General features: G+C 42.3%; 1 protein-coding gene across 6 annotated transcripts in view; it reads right to left on the reverse strand.

Annotated features, from left to right (window-relative positions):
- The window catches only part of PLCB4 (phospholipase C beta 4), a 386,228-nt gene that overhangs the window by 143,090 nt on the left and 225,262 nt on the right, over window positions 1-17,876 (reverse strand). For 3 of the 6 annotated variants that reach the window (XM_037051661.1, XM_037051660.1, XM_037051656.1), the window contains exons 1-2: window positions 17,765-17,845; window positions 15,813-15,912 (exon numbers count right to left, since the gene is read on the reverse strand). In XM_037051661.1, coding sequence (XP_036907556.1) covers window positions 15,813-15,896 — 84 coding nt within the window. In that variant the 5' untranslated portion in view covers window positions 15,897-15,912; window positions 17,765-17,845. Of the gene's footprint in view, window positions 1-15,812; window positions 15,913-17,764; window positions 17,846-17,876 lie in introns of those variants that run through there. The other 3 variants (XM_037051657.1, XM_037051659.1, XM_037051658.1) reach the window with 1 other exon arrangement.

The raw sequence follows: 17,876 nt of genomic DNA on the forward strand, positions 1-17,876 counted from the left end.
AGAATTTTTTCTCAAATCCTAGTACCAAGAGAACATGTTTTTTCTGACCTGGTTGCTTTACTCGCAACCTAACAGACACTGCAAATCCTGATCCCGTTTCTCTCGCCTGCATTGCTTGGCTGCCAGGGTCACAAGTAGCTAATCTGCAGCTCACTTATTTCAAATTTATGGGGCTTTTTTGCTACCCATAGAGAAGCTGCCTGCTAATCTTGCCTAATCTTGCCTGTAATTTGATGTGCTTTCCATTTGTGCCATCTGACAGATTCTGACTCTATTTTTTTAAATATTTTATTTATTCATTTTTAGAGAGAGGGGAAAAGAAGGAGAGAGAGGGAGAGAAATATCAATGTATGGTTGCCTCTCATGCGTCTCCTGCTGGGAACTGGCCTGCAACCCAGGCATGTGCCCTGACTGGGAATCGAACCGCGGTTGTTTGGTTCACAGGCCTGTGCTCAATCCACTGAGCTACACCAGCCAGGGCCAACTCTGTTTCTGATAGCCTCCGTTATAGCCATCAATAGTTGTGAATTTCCACCTTCTCTTTCACTTCCAGACAAAGACCTTAAATCACTGGGGCTTATCTTTTAGGGCCCGCCAGTGCGAGATGCCAAACTCTGTGTGTCTGCCCGTCTTGGTCCCTTTCTCCCCTAGAAGCTTCTGGATATTCTGGGGTCAAACCTGGATGCTCAGATTCTGAGAGGACTCTTGTGTTGTAGCAGAACATTCGAACAGGCTCCCTGATTCTTGCCATGGAATGCTTGAAAAAGTCATTCCTAAGATCTAGCAACTACCTCTGAGCCTGCAGAAGGCAGAACACAGTCAACAAAACATGCCATTAGGAGGAGTGGGTGGTCACTCAAAGTAACTTTCTTGGACAGGAGCACCCATGTTAGTAAAAAGTTGCCTTAGCAACCAAAACAAGAAAAAATTAAAGAAGACCAGCTTACTCAGAGCCAGAGAGGAAAACAAAGATTTTTGCAATGAGTACTTATAATACATATTAAAAATATGTATGTCTCCTTCCTCACCCCTTTCCCACACAACCCCGAAGATTCTCTCTTTGAGCAAACCTGAGTCAGGTTCCTCTGAATAGTCTTTCCAACTAGCCCTCAACTTGTGGACTTCTGTGCCTGTCTTTGCAATGCTCAATGTTAGCAAGAATCCTGCTGAGTCCCTTTAGCCAGGATCCCTGACCCTCAATATCTGTTCACCCTTGATATTTGATTGGGCTCTTCAACCTCCACCATCTCTCAAGTGGTATCGAATCTGCCTTCAGCAAAATAACTGTTAGGTTGGTTTGGCCAAAATCTACCCTTACCCCTGATGTTTCCTCTTAGTAATTTTCCATCGGCTGACCCCTATCTGCTCCTTGGCTACAATCCCCTTGCCTCGTTGCAGAGCTGAGCACAACCTCTCTCCCTTCCTGCGAAACCCCCACTGTAGCGGTCTCCTGGATACAGCCTTACCATTTTTCAACTAGCGTCGTAAATAACTTTTCCTTTAACACCCCCTTCCTCCCAAACTCTAAGAACAACAGCAGGTGCTTTGCAGGCGTGCTTGAAACATGGCGAGGCTGGTAAGTCCTCCTTTTCAGTACAGCACTTCTAATAAGAACACAATTAGTTCTGGAATAATAAATGGCACTGAACAAATGATTAGACATGCGGTGACACAAAAGACATAACTGAAGAGGCAGGTCAAGGAAAGAACGTTTTAAGCTATTGCTATATGGAGATGACAGACCATGTTGAAAAGAGCCACTGAAAGGAAAGGAATCGCAAATGACTTCCCTGGAGTTTCCCTTCGATGTATGCATTTCCCACGTAAATAATCCAGCTTTTAAAAAATGCTTTTCTTTACACTAGCTGCATGATATGTCATTCCCTTTCCACACTGTCTTCTTAAACAGCTTATATTTAGGCGTCAAAGAGACACAGTTCTCACGGGCTCTTAGGGCCAATTCTGACTCTATCTCTCCTTCTTGTGTCTAAAAGAAGTGCAGAAATGATCGCAACATGCACACAAGGGCTACTACTACTTTCTAGAGAACTCTGCAGTGCGTGAGTGAAGAGTTGACTTTAGAAAATTGCAGTCCCATAAACCTAGCCTATGGCCAGCCTACATGGGGAAGGGGACGGAGTGTTGGGGGGGAGCAGTTGGAGAGGGCTGCTGCATCAGCTGGGTCACCAAGGAACTGACACTGGGACAGACTGGGAAGGGTAAGGGATTCATTAGGGGGAAATGCCCATGAAAGAGAAAGGGGAGAGGGAGCAGAAATAGGAGGGAGAACCTTCATTCAAAGCAGGAGGCAGGCCTAACTCCTGTGAAAGGAGAGCAGGGAGGAAGGAGGGCTGGGGAGGAAGGGTCTCAGGCTGCAGTCCATCTCTGTCAGGTGGATGGGTCTCCCAGAGCAAGGGCTGCTCACCAGAGGAGCCTTATCTGGAGCAGGAAAGGATCAGCTCCAGTGTCTCCATCAGAGTATTCATGGCTGGGACCTTGGCAGGTTCATTGCAGGGATGCTGAACATGCTGCAAGTGGAGGCTGTCCCCTGACCACACTCTCCAGGCAGGTTTCTCTTGGAAGATTTCAGTGGCACACCTCCCCAGCTGCGGCAGACGGCCTCTCTTGCTAATCCTTTTTCTCCAGATGCCAAAATAGAACCACCAGCCTCAGTTCCTTGGCACTCTTAAAATTCCTTACAAATTGGCACCATTTAAATAACAATAAATTTGAGTCCAAGATAGGTAAGTAAGGACTTGCTGGATCATTGCCCCTGTTGAGTGATGAATGAATTCCTTGCTAGGGATATAACAGTAAATAAAACCAAAGTCTCTGCTCTCATGGTTTACATTCTAAAGGGGGAATTTTGACAAAGGACAGAAACAAGTAATATATCCGGAATTGATAACTGTAATGATAAAAATCCTAGAGGGTAAGGGGAATGCGTGTGTGGATATGTGCACGTACAGTTTTTTGAAGTAAGACGATCATGCAGGCCTCCTAGATGGAGTGACTTCGAGCAGAGCCAGAATGAAGTCTGGAAGTGAACCATGACAATTGGGTGTATACAGGAAAAAGCAGCCCAGAGAGGGAGCTGAGGTAGAGTGTGCCTGGTATTTTGGGGGAACATCGACGGGAAAGTGAACTGAAAGCTCATGCAGGGGACTTGCAAGAGGGACAAAATAGCCCTAGAAATCGATTGGAAAGACACAGGAAGCCACTGAAGGTTTACATTAGAAGAGGGGCATACAAAGGCTTACATTCTAAAAACATCCACCTTACTTATCCCTCACAATGGCCCTGAGGGGTAGGTCTTTTTGCCCTCATTTTTCAGACATGGAAGCAGTGGCTTAGTGCTTAGTGATACAAGACTGGCTCATGATCCTATCTCTTGAGCAATAAAGCCTAAATGAACCTATTTTGGCTTAACCCTGAATCCATGCCCTGAACAAACAATGTGCATTTCAAACTCTTCCAGAAAGTGCTCTCTGGAAAAGATTTTACTCTAAGTACCACTGAGCACAAAAATCATTTTTTTATTTACAAACAATATCCTGGCAACTTGGCTATGGTGAGCAAAAACTGGGCAACTTCCGCATCTTTCAAAATTAAATGGGTCACCTGCCCTTTTAGGACCTCAGGAGAAGGAAAGCCACACCAGAAGAACGGTGGTGCCAGCGAAATTGTCCCCAGGGCCACTCTTTAGTGGGGACAGTGGGGCCGTCCTTGAGAAGCTATACTGGCTCAGCCCACACACTCCATTCCACATTTTGGACAAGGCTCCATTTCAGAGCAATTTCTGATTGTTTATGTCTTTAAGAGCAAGCAGTTTAAAAACCATGTGTTTCTTATTATCAGAATCAGTATTGAATATAAAAAAGGGTTCCTTGTTGAGAGTATTTTATGTCTATTTCCAATGATTGAAAGAAAATATTAGGTTCCTTTTATATTGTACATTTTACCTATAGCTATACGTTTTTAAAGGTTTTTTTTTTTAATAGCAACTGAAAAAGTTCTGGTTAGTATTTTACTTTCCATAAAGGCTAATTTGTATTGATCATAAAGTAGAGGTTCATTGGTGTTCTTAGGGATACTTATTTGCTCTGAGGGAAAAATCGGTGAAATATAAATTCTTTCTATCTCACTTCCGTAAGAGAATCAAATTAAGAACTCTGGGATGTAACAGTATAATAGCCATGGTCTAAAACAGATAAAGCAAATGGGTGACTAAAGGAGCTGATCAGATCTTTAAACAGTTCTAGCTTCTATTACTGAACTTTAGAAAATATTAAAACTGTACATATTTTTTACAGCATACATATTTTCCAAAAAAAATGCTTCTTTGTATTGGACAGGGAAAAAAATTTCTGGGCCCTCTTAGGGTCCCTGGCTGGGTTTAAAAATTAAACAGAGAAACAGGGATCAGCACAAGAAAAGCTAACAAATGTATTTCAAGTAAGTTTTACTTGACACGGGAGCCTTCTTAAGGAAATGAAGAACCAAAGAAACACTTAGACCTGAGCATTTTTATGCGAGTGTGATGAAGATGGCCAGTCGTGGAGGAACACGACAGGCCAAGGAGTGTGAGTAAGTACAGTAACTGAAGGAGGCGTAGGAAGACCTGCACGTTCCGATTCTTCTGGGGTCCCTTTGTCTTCAGAGAGAGGGTGCTCCTTTCCTCCAGGTGTAGGGAGGGCACCTCCCATGAGGGTTTTATGACCTGTTTCAGGGAGGAAGGCCAGGGCGAAGGTCAGAGGGACCTTCCTGTTTCTGCTGTTTTGTCAGTCTCCTTTAGCTTATAATATTGAACACGCCAAGGTGTCATTTTGAAGGGTAGTGTGACCTGAGGGCCACCATTCATACCTGGCAGCCATTCTGAGTCACTATACACGTGGCTGGGATTCGTGTACGTTCTCTTTATCAATACATCTGTTCTTGAGACTGGTTCCATCAACTACTACACGTTGGGGAGTTGGCAATTCCTTAACAATGCGGAAAATGCCCTCATTTAATCCTCCCAACCACCTGAGGGCTTAAAGCGATGATTGATGGCAAGTGCTTAGCACTGTGCCTGGCACATTAAGTAATTTAGAGAGCTCACTAAAATCTGGTTCAATTCCTCTGGAAAAAGAGAAGTCTCTTTAATTGATCAGTGCTTTCCCCATTACCTGCATTGCCTGTTTGGGGGAGATTAGCTATAAAACACTAAATGGATTTAATTATTTTTCCTTCTCGGGAGGCCTAAAACTCCTTACCTAGCCCTCTGCCTAATGGTTCTCAAACCTGAGCTGTGTCATCCAAATCACACGGAGGGCTGCTAACAGAAGGATTGCTGGAGCCCAGCGCCACGAGTTTTACTCCTGTAGGTCTGGGTGGGCCTGATGGCCGCCCTTCTAACAAGTGCTACTGCTGCCGCTGTTCAGGGCCCGCACCCGCAGAACCACTACGGGCTGGGTAGCGGGGGGCGGGGGGGGGGGGGATCCTCCTGCTCCGCCTGGGACCCGCTGGGTGCTCAACCGTTTTGTGCCCTGGTTTTGCGATGTGTAAAACAAGGCTATAAAGACCTCCCTCGCATAGAGTTTTTATGGGGTTTTAAAGAAACAATATTTTTATAGCATTTACACAGTGACACCATTTGTACAGCGCCTTGTAGTATCCATGTGGCAGATATTTCTATTGTAAGCACTAAAAAGCACCCTCTCGAAAAACAACCCAAATCAGTAACAACAAAAATATTTCCTCATAATTTTTAGGGATGGGGAATTCACTCACATAAAGATGAGTTTAAAGAAATGTGATTTTATTACTCGAGAAGGGCCTGCAAAATGATTTACTTTAAAATATACTGTATATTGCATTCGACTGCTCATTTGTTCACACTTGAATGAACTCTATTAATTCAGTGGCTAGACCACAGGCATTAGCAGAGTACATTCCCCCACAAAAATGTGCAAACAGCCAGGATGCCCTTTGGACCGCTGCACCATCAGCCTGAGATTCGCCAGGCTGCGCTCAGCAACCCTAGTTAAAAGGACGCCCCGGACACGGTGCTCCTGTGCACCTGCGGCCGTAGACATGGCTTGAAGGAGCTGATTTGAGCATTTTCCTGCTCACACTTCAGGCTGAAGACAGGCAATGAAGAACCAACCCTATCATTTTAGCCAATGAATTTGAACTCAATTCCTTAGCATAGCACAGTAATATTTCAGGGGCATATGTTGCTCCTTAGCTGGTTTCTTATGTTTTAATTTGATTGACTCATTATTTACACATTTTCGTATATTTGCATTATATTGTTTTGGTCCTTCCAGCTCCTTTGGAATTGAAAGTCACCCCAGATTCCTTCTCCGGTTGCCTAACGGATGCATCTCACATCTTGCCATGAATAAGCAGTCCTTCCTGTACCCTTGAATAGCATCAGTCTCAGTATGAGAGTTTTCCATGAGACTGACTCAGACACTATTTCATGGCTGAAATGCTTCTGTTCCTCTAAGGAATAGGGTTATTGTGTACCCTTGTGAAGAAATGAAGAAAAGCAAACTCAAAGAAGTTTTGCAGAGAGGGAAAAATATAAAAATGAGAAGATAAGCAAAAACAAACAAAAATGGAGCATCTTAGAAAAGAAAGATAAGAGTGATTACTTATGCAACAAAATCTGATACAATCAATAAAGAAAAGGGAAAAAAGGAGGATGAGTAAATTAAAAATGTAATAATGCATTTGTAAGAAAAAAATGATGAACCAAAAGTAATTACCTGAAACAAAGTATCATCATTCCCATCAAGACTAATCTGTTATTTAGTTTTGTGTAACATTATTTGTCTTCTAAGCCTGGTGTGTTCAAACTACAGCCTGTCAGTCAAATCCAATTGGCCCCTGTTTTTGAAAATAATTTATCGGAACGCCATTCACTCATTCATGAATTGTCTCTGTTCTGTGGCTGTTTTTGTGCTACAAAGATAGAGTCGCTGAGAAAGAGACTAGGGGGCTCACAACGCATAAAGTATTAAATGCCCGGTCTTTTACAGAAAAAGTATGTTGACCCCTGTTCTGAGCCTTTTCAATATGAGACGATCAATGACAGAAAAAGTACCTAAGACAGCTGAGGCTGACTGCACAGAGGGCCACAATCCTCCCTTCCTTCCTGTGCAAACGTTCTAGCAACGTGACTTTGCAGCTCCTCCCATTAAGAAGTGCAGTATCCAGGGCCGGGGGGCTCACTTAGTTGGCATGTTGTCCCGTGCACCCGGACAGGACGCAGACGAGAGACAAACGGATCAATGTTTCCCTCTCACATCTCACTCTGCCCCTCGCTCCCTTCCTCTATCTCTAAAAATGCCAATACACATCTCCTCAGGTGAGAATTTAAAAAAAAAAGTGGAGTAGATGTCCCTACTTCTTGAGTCTGGGCTGGCCTTGGGACTTGCTTTGGCCTCAAGAATGCATCAGTAACTTGGCTGTGCCCCAAAGAGAAGAAGCCCTGTGAACTTGCAGGATGACAGACCCACTGGGGTGGATGGAGATGAGACCATCCTGCTAAGGCCATCCCAAATCAACCTCCAGTCGGCCCATAACACAGGAGTGTGCCCTGCAAAGCCCACCCAGAGAGTGGACCCACAGAATCATGGACTGCCTAAATGGTTTCTGTCTTAAATCACCAAAGGGCATTAGACTATGTCACCCACAACATGCCACTTTGGCATATGGGTTACTTGAAGCTGAAGGCAATTGACAATCAACAGATGCAGAAAAAAAAGCCTTCCTAGAGCTTCCCTTACCTGATTAAAAGCAGACATTTCTGTGAAATGAGCACTTTCATAAACCCCCGCTCCAAGGAGTTTTACAGCCACAAAGAAAGCAGAAAGTCAGCAATAAGACGAGTCTACACAACCCTTACTAACATAACCCTTGTCTTCCATTAGTTTCCCAATATATTACCACAATGTCACAATTTACTGCCCCGAGAAGCCCAAATCCCCTTTCCCTCATCTAGTCCCTTCTCCACAATCTATCGCCCATTGGTAAAACGGTGTGTGAGCTTCTGAGTACAACTACTTTGGGTTTTCACTCTTTCCTTTGAAGCTCCTGTACGTGCAAAAATATTAGAATCAAGAAAATGTGTTTGCCCTGTTTCCTGTTAATCTGGCTTCTGCCAGTTTAATTTGCAAGCCGCAGCCGCTGAACCTAAGAGGGTAGAGGAAAAGTTTTCTTCCTTTACATCATTCCGTGTTGGTGTGGTTTGACATGTAACAAAATTTGCTACAATCATCGACCTCTAATTGATCCTTTAAACCTTTGTCTTTCAACTAACTAACTAATGGTTCTTTTCTCCCTTTCAAGCTAATTGTCTCTTTTCCGATTTCATATCACTTCACCTACTGGGATTTCAAATCAGGCTTCCTCTTACCCTACCTACTTCCCTGTAACTGTATTTTCCAGTCAGTCAAGCTTGAGGTCTGGTAACACCTACTGAGACAAATTGTCTCTGATTGTTTCCGTACTTTGAGATTTCTCCACTTACCAAGTCTTTGGATAACTGCACAACTTAGCACTCTATGGTACAGAACTCATCTAAAAAATGTTTTCCCTCCTCTAACCAAGGCACAGCTTCCTTTTCACCAAGGACAGGGGCTCCTTCTTTCTCCAACTCACACGCTCAGCAGGCTGATGGCGATGGATGGTGGGTCAGTAAACTCTGTGATATGAAATTACTCTTCTAATCTTATCCACAAGTAAAAGAGCAAATGTGCTCTAGGAATCCATGCAGCAAGAACTGGGACCATCCCGGATTTCTGTTAAGCAACCCCTCACTCTGAGTTTAAGGCAGAGAATGGAAGTTGGGAGAGGTTAAAAGCCATTTATTGGCAGAAACGTTAGGAGTCTGATTATTAGTGCCAAGAGTTGACGGATAGCTCTGTAAGGTTTCCAACAGTTTCTGTTGAGGTACTGGCTGAACATTTTGCAGAAGAGACATGGTCTCAACCTTGGTGGAATCTTTGCTCTGAAGAGGTATCTACTCTACTGGGTGCCTCATATACCCCTTCTAGGAGCCTGTAGCACAGGCATATTGTCCCCAGGTGAGGCGAGAGGGATGCTCCGTCAGGTGAAAGGACTAGCTCAAGATCATAATTTGTAAATGTCAGAGTAAAGGCTCAAGCCAGGGTCTTCTGTCTTCAAAATCAACTTCCTTTCTGGAACTTTCCAAATGATACAGAACTTTCCTTAAATGCCTAATGCTTAGATGACAATGAGCTCTAAGCTTTGGGGGTTTGAGAGTATTGATAATATTATCAACGCTGTTCTTTTAAAGTCTGGTCGAGAGGAAGGAACAGGCCTGCGTGCTTTTGCAAAACCTGGATGATGCTATTTCTTGCCACTTTGGGTTTTTCCAGTGTTCAGACCAACCAAGGACCCAGGTGCCTAGTCACAGGTGCCTTTCTTATTTCTTAGAAGAGTCGCATGGCTATGATGATAAGACAGGTAACTAAAGGCTGATGGGTGAGAAATCATATAATCCTTAGATGAAAAAAATACCCTTCAGGCCCATCCACTTTCGTATCTGCTCTTTTCTAGCCCAGGGATGTTAAGAAATTGTCTATGGAGATATAGCCAATAAGCAAAAGGAGTATGACTGCAGCTCACCTCCTTTAAATTCCTGGTGTCTCAACTACAATGTCATAGCTCCTGCATGCACTTGACCTGCAACCCCAGAAACCATCTGGCACACAGCTACCAGCATAACTGTCTCCAAATGTACATCAAATCATGTCAGTCTCTGTTGAAAAATACTTCCCATAACAATCAGAAAAAAAAAATCCAAACTCCTTGTTCTGGTTCTACATCACTGATTCTCACACATGAGTGTGCACTGGAGTTCTTTAAGGGTTTGTTAAAACGTATATTGCTGAGTCCATCCCCGGAGGTTCTGATTCATCCATGAGAATTTGCACTTCTAATAAGGTTCTAAGTGCTGCTGACAACACTGGTTTGGGAGCACACTTTGAGAACTGCTTGCCACTCTACAGGAGGAGGCACCTGCCTACTTTGCAGACTTCTGTTTTTAACATGAGCCCACACATGAGGCCCACTCCAACCAAGATGCCAACGGTGGCCCTGGGAGTGATTGGAGAACTGAGAAAAGAGGAGAATGCATCCATTTGTTCATCCTATTGGAGAGTTTAGTATGTTTTTCAATTCCCTTTCTGCTCAATTTATTTTTAACTAAATCTTATGTGATTTGTATTATATGCAAAATGTCCCTGACATGCTACAGAAAACAGGACAATAACTAATGTTCACTTCAAGAAGAGGGAGCACATGGTGCATCCATCAATGTACTTCTTCTCTGGCGTTTTCATTTGCGTTAGTCTGCCCAGCATCCTGTGCCAGAAGTCCCTACCTTGTTTTACACTCTTTCTCACCTTCTATATCCCCCAGGTTAGGACGTTCTCTAATTCATTTTCATTTTTTTTAACAATTTTTAATTTATGTTTTTGAGAGAGAGAGGAGAGAAATATCGGTTTTGCCATTCACTTGTTTATGTATCTATTGGCTGACTCCTGTATGTGCCCTTCCTAGGAATCAAACCCACCACCCTGGCATGTCGGGACAATGCTCCAACCAACCAAGCTACCTAGCCAGGGCTCTAATGCATTCTCATACTCAACCTCTCCCCTTATTTCCCACATGGGCAATGATCTATTGGGTCCTTGAATCACAACTTTTCCTTCCCAGACTATTCACATGGGAATCCAGCCAGACCCACTTCCCAGTTGTCATTCAGGCCTCACTCCTCCCTACTAAATGCCAATCAAAGACTCCCCATAGTTTTCAGGATGTCATGCCAGAGCCTTGGGCTACTTGTGGTATGGACACTGCCCATCTCTGTAGCTTCAGCTGCTGTTCTCCACCACCCTCCTTCTGCCCCAGCCAGACAAGCCAAGTCCCCCAATTCCATACCCATGCTCTTGCATGAGCCATGGGCTCACCCTCAACTTAGCCATGCTTTGATTAACTGGCTGAGTGACTCATCAGTCAAGACTTAGCTCCAAGGGAGCCTGCTCTCCAAGGCCACCCAGGTCAGTATCCTGAACACACTGCCCTTCCAGTCTTCTCACAGCACGGGAAGCACAATCCCACACCTTCTTCGTCACAACTTGACTGGGGGCAAACGCGCAGGGGTGAGGCTGGCGGAGCATCGGGGGCCACACATTCAGGGCCTGCAGTTTCAAACGGAGACGTCCGGCCTTAATTTGGTGTACGACGAAGTGATATGAACACATTTTTTGTTTGCTTGTTTTAAATGTCCAATTCTAGTACGGACTGCAGCTTGAAAAAAGTGAGACTCATGGCAAAGCAGCCAAGAACCGAACTAATATTCACCAGGCACATGTAGTAATAAGCTCTGTAGAATATATATTTAGCAATTGAGCTCCATTTAACTCATTCCCTTACTTCTTCTCTGGCTCCCTTAACTCCAAATTTGAAATTATATTATTTTTGGTTTTGTAATTGGCAACTTTTACACTTTCAATAATGGACACAAGCCTCTATTTCATGTACCATCATCTACACTAAGAGTACTTCCTGCTGAGAATATTAACCCTCTAGTCTTTCCTCCATTCCTCTACCCCCTGGTATTTTCCAATACCTGTCAGCACCCTTACTTTACATAAAGTTAGTAACCTCTTTTACATTCTCTTTTGTCGGTCATGATGAAATGTTTTACCTACCTTTAGGTTGATTCTAAAAGTTGAAAGACATAGATCATGATTATTACCATATGACTGATGTTAAGCATCGTTCACTGCAAAATATAAGTGATGTGCCACAGTTTCACTTTATAGTTGGCTGTGTGTTCTGCCCACATTATACAGGAGCACTACCTAGAAACCCGCCCAAGAACGACTTATTTCTATAGAAGATGTAACGTTGTTTGGTTTACTATTTTCCATTGTTTAGGGCCCAGATTCTTTGAAGGTTTTTGGCCTATAGAGATGCGTGTGATTTGTGTCTGGTAGAAAAGACCACCACAGAGGTCACAGTCTTTGCCCCCTAGAGCAGTAGCTGGTTTTGTAGCTAACAGATAACACTGTTTCAGCTCTCCTTTCCTGATGGTATTAAAACTCTCTTCCTCCAACGCACTTAGACCTAACTTTACCATCATGCTGTGTCCTCACTGAGGAGTTAAACACATCTTTAGGTGAAAATACTTTCTCTGAGGGTTGTGTTTTTAGGTTTTTGAAAATTGTATTTGAAAAAGCCCCCGCTTCCCTGACAAGCAGCCAGGGGTATGTAGGCGGTCTGGGCCTTTTTTTTGGGGGGGGGGGGCTTCATCACGTGGCCCGCTGTTTGCTCTTAAAGCCACCTGGGAAATTCGGCCTGTCCACCCCGCAGGACTATAGGTTTGCACTGATGCCGCACTTTGATGTTTCTCTGGGCTTGACAATGGCCACAACTGTTTCTATTTTCCTAGCAGTAGCTGTATGTGCCAACTGTTTCCATTTAAGTGCATGTAGGGGACAGGGAGGCGGTGGCAGGTGGAAGGGAGTAAAGACCAAGTATTTACCATAAAAAGGCACTCCATCTGGGCAGCTTGCCTCAGATGCACCCAAGTCCCATAGTGACAAAAGGAGGTGGCCCAAGCTGGGATCTGTGGTATGGGGAGGGTGAGGCCAGTGGTGGCCAGGGTGAGTCATCCGAAACATTTAAGTCTCTGGCCCAGCTACCACTAAGGAATGATTGACAAAATTGAAGGTTCCAACTAAATGAACTGAAAACTGTTTCTTTATATTGGGAAAAAATGGTATTGGAAAATCTGGCTGTACAGTAGTTGGAATGAATCGCCTAGAACTGTGCTAACAAGATAGCCACCAGCCACATGTAACTATGTAAGTTTTAATTAAAATTGAACAAAATTGAGAACTCAGTGCCCCATTCCCACTAGCCACACTGCAGGCGCTGAATGAACAGCCACCTGTGGTGATGGGCAGCAAAGATACAGGCCATCACTGCTATGTTCCCATGGTGATCGCTTTTTTTAGGGCAGCAGCATTCTTCGTAAATACAAAGGTCTTTTAAAATTTTGTTTGTTTTAAGGACATACTTGGCCTTTCAAGGTTACGTAAAAAGGAAGGAGGTCTCAGGAGTCTGGATAGGAGAATCTGAAGTGAAAAAGAAGCCCAACAGCTCAGGATGACAAAGGACTAGAATTTTCCATTTTTCTCCTTTTGCTTGAAAGGGATATTTTTTTTTTTAATATTTGAGAAAAGGCATATGGAAAAAAGGAAAAGGGGTAAATTGGAAAAGGACTCTGCGGGGAGAGCTTTAAAAAGCAAAGAGACAGGAAATGCATCCTGGTGGCAGAGTGGGGAAGAGGGCAGGCAATGAGACACCCCTGGGCAGAGCTGACTAATGAAATCACAGGATCTCAGAGATTTAATCTGAATGTGTCCTGGAGTGTGCTGCAGGTCTCTGCCACCACCCGATCTTTAGTAAAAGTCTATTTCACACAATGTCCTTATTCCTGGAACTTGGCGATACAATGGGTTAGGAAGAGAAACAAACTTGAAATGGGAGCAGAGAGGTAAGAAGGCACCAAGGATATGAGTAATCATCAAGAGAAGGTAAGCACCTAGGAACTCTAGGAAAGAGTGGGGGGGGCGCCCTGAGTAGCCAGGGGATGGGGCCCTTCTAATGGGGATATGAAAGGAAAGTCAGGTCGAGTTAGAGACATTTGGGTTCCATGTGTTCCCACTGCTGTTTCTGTCCTCCACAACAGAAAAATCTCTCTTTAAAAGATTTCCTAACAAGCACTGCTTAGAAACAAAATACATTTTGCATTCAAGTAACTTTTAAGTCAAATAAAGTCGGATTAAAAAATAGATTTAGAAGTGGCATGGGTACACAATCAAAGGTTACAATGCAGGCTGTTATAGTTTCTGAAATTTTGTGCTGCTTCGAAGAAATCCCTCAGTAATGCAAAAATAATAACATAATGCTTAAAATCAGTTTCATGGTTATGTTTATTGGCAAGATAATACATAATTTAAAAACTGTGGCTAGTACACACTTCTTTTTTTCTGACCTAGTGAGTGCTATCCACTTCTGACCAATCAGTAGAACATAACCTATTGTCCGCCTGACCCTTCAGGCCATCGTGAGAGTTCTCACATGATGCTGAAGGCATTTGTGTCCCTTCACACGTGGTCCCCTTGCTGTGACACTTTTGGGAGGCTCGGGTTCTGTTTTCTCTAATTCTTGTTCCTCCCGCTTGCTGTCAGTTGTCATGTCTCACTGCTGTTTACGTACGAATTTTAGAAACAAAGCTTTTCTGCATATAATTTGTTGCCTTGAATATTTTAATGGCCGTGGGTCCTAAGAATTGAACCTTATAGGATTGGGAAATAATAAGAAAAACTGGCTACAATCTGCTTGAAATACTATTTGGTTTTCTGGTTTGATATATTGTTATAAAAAGACTTATGTACTTTATGAGGTTCACTTTTTAATGTTTGCTTAAATTAGCACTTAACAAAGTTGAAAGCTTAGTTAGATGTATTTAATACTTGTTCACCATTTCTTTCCTCCTGGTTTTACCTCATTTTTAGACGAATCTGGGAAAAAAGCCTAAGCCTTTTGAGGGGCAAGTAATCAGTATTTTCTAAATGTGAGTTGTGATAACTAACAACCAAAAAAGATCATGAGAAATAAAAAATGATTCCATGATGATGAACTTCCAGTTCATGAAATCATATTTTACTTTGTTTATCAAAGAAGCACTTCTTTCTCTAATATGTTTCCACTTACGTCATAATAGTAGAGATGCTCAAGTAGTGATTACATTTACTCACTTCAAAATGACCTTCTATGAGTAACCGGAAGCCATGTAGTATTTTGAAATTATCCTATTGTTTTCCAGAGCCTGGGAAACTGCCTTAGAGACCACACATCTGGGACACTCCAGCCGATTCAGGAAGAGATGCCTTTCACCAACTCACAATGCAGGACAATGGCCATCAACTTGCTGACACTGGTCCCCAACTTAGAGCTGGCTTCTCCAGGAGAAAAACTTAGAGATGCATCTGAGCTGGTCCTTGGCCCTCTTTGCCAAGTTGTGGAAAGTGGATAAAAGCAGTCAACCGCAATAAACTTACTTTGCATTAGGCTTGAACTACACCAAATTATTCTTACTGATCATTTTCAACTTAAAAAAATAGAAATATCACATGGTTTACCCCAATATTTTGAATCTGTTGAAGTGCACATGGGCCCAGAGGCACTTGCCACCGTGTGAGAACAATAAATGACAGAAGCTGAAGCGTGCAAAACTGGGATCAAGCTTTGCTATATCAATGAACCAGCTCAGCAAATGACTAGCGCGAAGTCCAATCACCATTACATTTGTAATAAGTAGAAAGTTTTATGTGGGAAGCCTGCCAAAAGCACTTCATTAAGCAAAAACTGTTCCTACATAAAACCCATCTGTAAAATGAAGATAATAATAGCAACTACCTTATAAGGTTATTGTGAGGAATTAAAGAATACACATGAAATGCTTCGGAAGGTTGTCTGGCACACAGTGAGCTCTCAATAATTTATAGTATCATTATCATTACATCTGGCATGTTGCTCAATAAATACAGTATTATTATGATGATTATATCTCATACCTTGCCTCTTTCCAGCTATTCCAACTTATAAATCTCAAAGATGTTCTTATTTCTGTCAAAGACTATTTACTCAATAGTGTAATTAAAACAAAATCATTATAAGAATGTTTTGAGAGAATACAGTAATAACATCCCATTTACCTCTTCATATCTGTCAAAAATTGCTCCTTCTTGCAAAAAGGAAGGAACTTCCTTCTGCCAGTTAAATTCGTAAGGTTTGGCCATGATTTATATTCAAGACCTAAAAATGAAAAAGAGTATTTCATTAGCACACAAATTTAAAAACAAGTAAAGATCAAAGGTTAATCACTTCATGCGTTTGCAAAAGCTATTCTTCATACACATGGAATAAGCCCATAAATTGTCTTTTTTCTTTCTTTTTCCTTTCATCTGACCTCAACTTCCCATCTCCTTGTCTCTAAACCTGGAGAAATAATATAATTAAGAAAACCAGAGGCAATCATTTGTGAAGTTTCCCCTCCCTCTTCACATCATATGAAACAGGATATGTGTTATCAGATGGCACCAGATAAAAGAAACCACACACCGAACCTGTGTACAGGACAAGGCTACTGCAAAGCCTGCACCACGAGCTGAGGGTGTATGCCAGGGCAGGAGGAGTCCACAGGGTGACGGACTGCAGAATCAGGTGGGGGAAGCTGGAATTTTTCATTGCCTTTGGTCCTTTCTTTAGCCTCTCTCAACTCCTCCTGACTTGGGCCACTCGGGGAACAACAGAATGTCTGATTTCTAGCAAAGACTGAGATCATGACTTTGAAGGAGAGCCTGGGCATTGTTCCGGGTGGCTGCCTGCACCTCGGAAAAGCTGGGTGTTCCTTTTATCCACCCTTCTTAGCACCAAGCACTGCAGTATATATTCAACAGCTGCAAGGTGGTCATTTTACATGAAAAGGTGAGCACCCACCAAGAATCATCAAACAGGTAGGCAACGCCAAGAACATAGGAGATACACACCAAACATAGTCACTAGAAGAACTTATACCCAAGGAAACAGAGTTAACAGCACAAATAGCATTTGCTTAGGTATAGCTGATATCCTCAGAGGGAGGAGAGAGTGCATTCTCTTCCCCAAATATAATTAACTAGAAATTTTAAAAAAGATTGTTGAAATCAGACTTTTAAGAGTCATAAAGAATTTATTTAAATTTAAAGAATTCTTTAAAATGTAAATAATTTTTAAAATTATAATAACTATTAAAACATGAATTACAAAGAGAACTCGGATGAAGTTGAGCCAGGGAATTCTAAAACAATACAATACACACACAAACCAGAAATTATGACAAGAATTTAGGGAGGTGGAAAATGGAAGCAGAAGGTTTAACAACCATATAAACCTCTATCTTTATCTCTGTCTTGTTCTCTCTCCATCTCTACCCTTTCTTCCTTTCCCCTTTGTACCCAGACACCCCATATAAATATAACAATCCCCAAATATAATCATGATTGGACCATACAGGAAACTTCAGCATTGTTCAAAAGGCGAAAATCATGATCGCCGTACTTATTGACCAAAGTGGGCCAACCTAAAAATTAATGACAGAAAGTACATAAAATCTGCACACATAAGAAAAAGTAAACTGATAAACATTTCTAAGTAATTCTGGAGTTAAGCAGACTAGTCATAATAGCAATTATAAACTTTTTAGAAAGGAATAATGGGAACATTATGCATCAAAACATAGATACATTAAAAAAACCTAAATATGTAATATGTAGCCAACACCAGTAAAAGAATGATCAGTAAAAATTGTTTTCTGAATATTTATATATCAGATTAAAATTGGGCAAGTGTTACGGAGAAAGAGAGAGAAAGGGGGGAGGATGAGGAGGAGGATGCATAGCCCAGCATTCACGATGAAAAGTGGGGTGCAATTATTAAAAGGAAACGGTAAAAACTCTAAGGGAATGCTATACATAACTTCAATCAAAATGGTTGAAAACATAAATAATGTGGAAGATTTTCAAAGTTAAAAAAAGTGGTTCACAAAATGCTGACTACTTAAACAGACCAAAGATGATTCAGGAAGCAATTGAGAAAAGAATAAAAGATTAGGCCCACATGGTTTTACCAGCGAGTTTCACCGAATCTTCAAGCAGAAGGTAAATCCTGTGTCCGACTCATTTCACCAGTTTCTAACAATACCCCAGTGGAGTTAATAAGAAACCAACCAACCTCGGAGA

The sequence above is a fragment of the Sturnira hondurensis genome, unplaced genomic scaffold, assembly GCF_014824575.4.
Source record: "Sturnira hondurensis isolate 20B ecotype Veracruz unplaced genomic scaffold, ASM1482457v3 Scaffold0007401, whole genome shotgun sequence".
Classification (NCBI taxonomy): Eukaryota; Metazoa; Chordata; class Mammalia; order Chiroptera; family Phyllostomidae; genus Sturnira; species Sturnira hondurensis.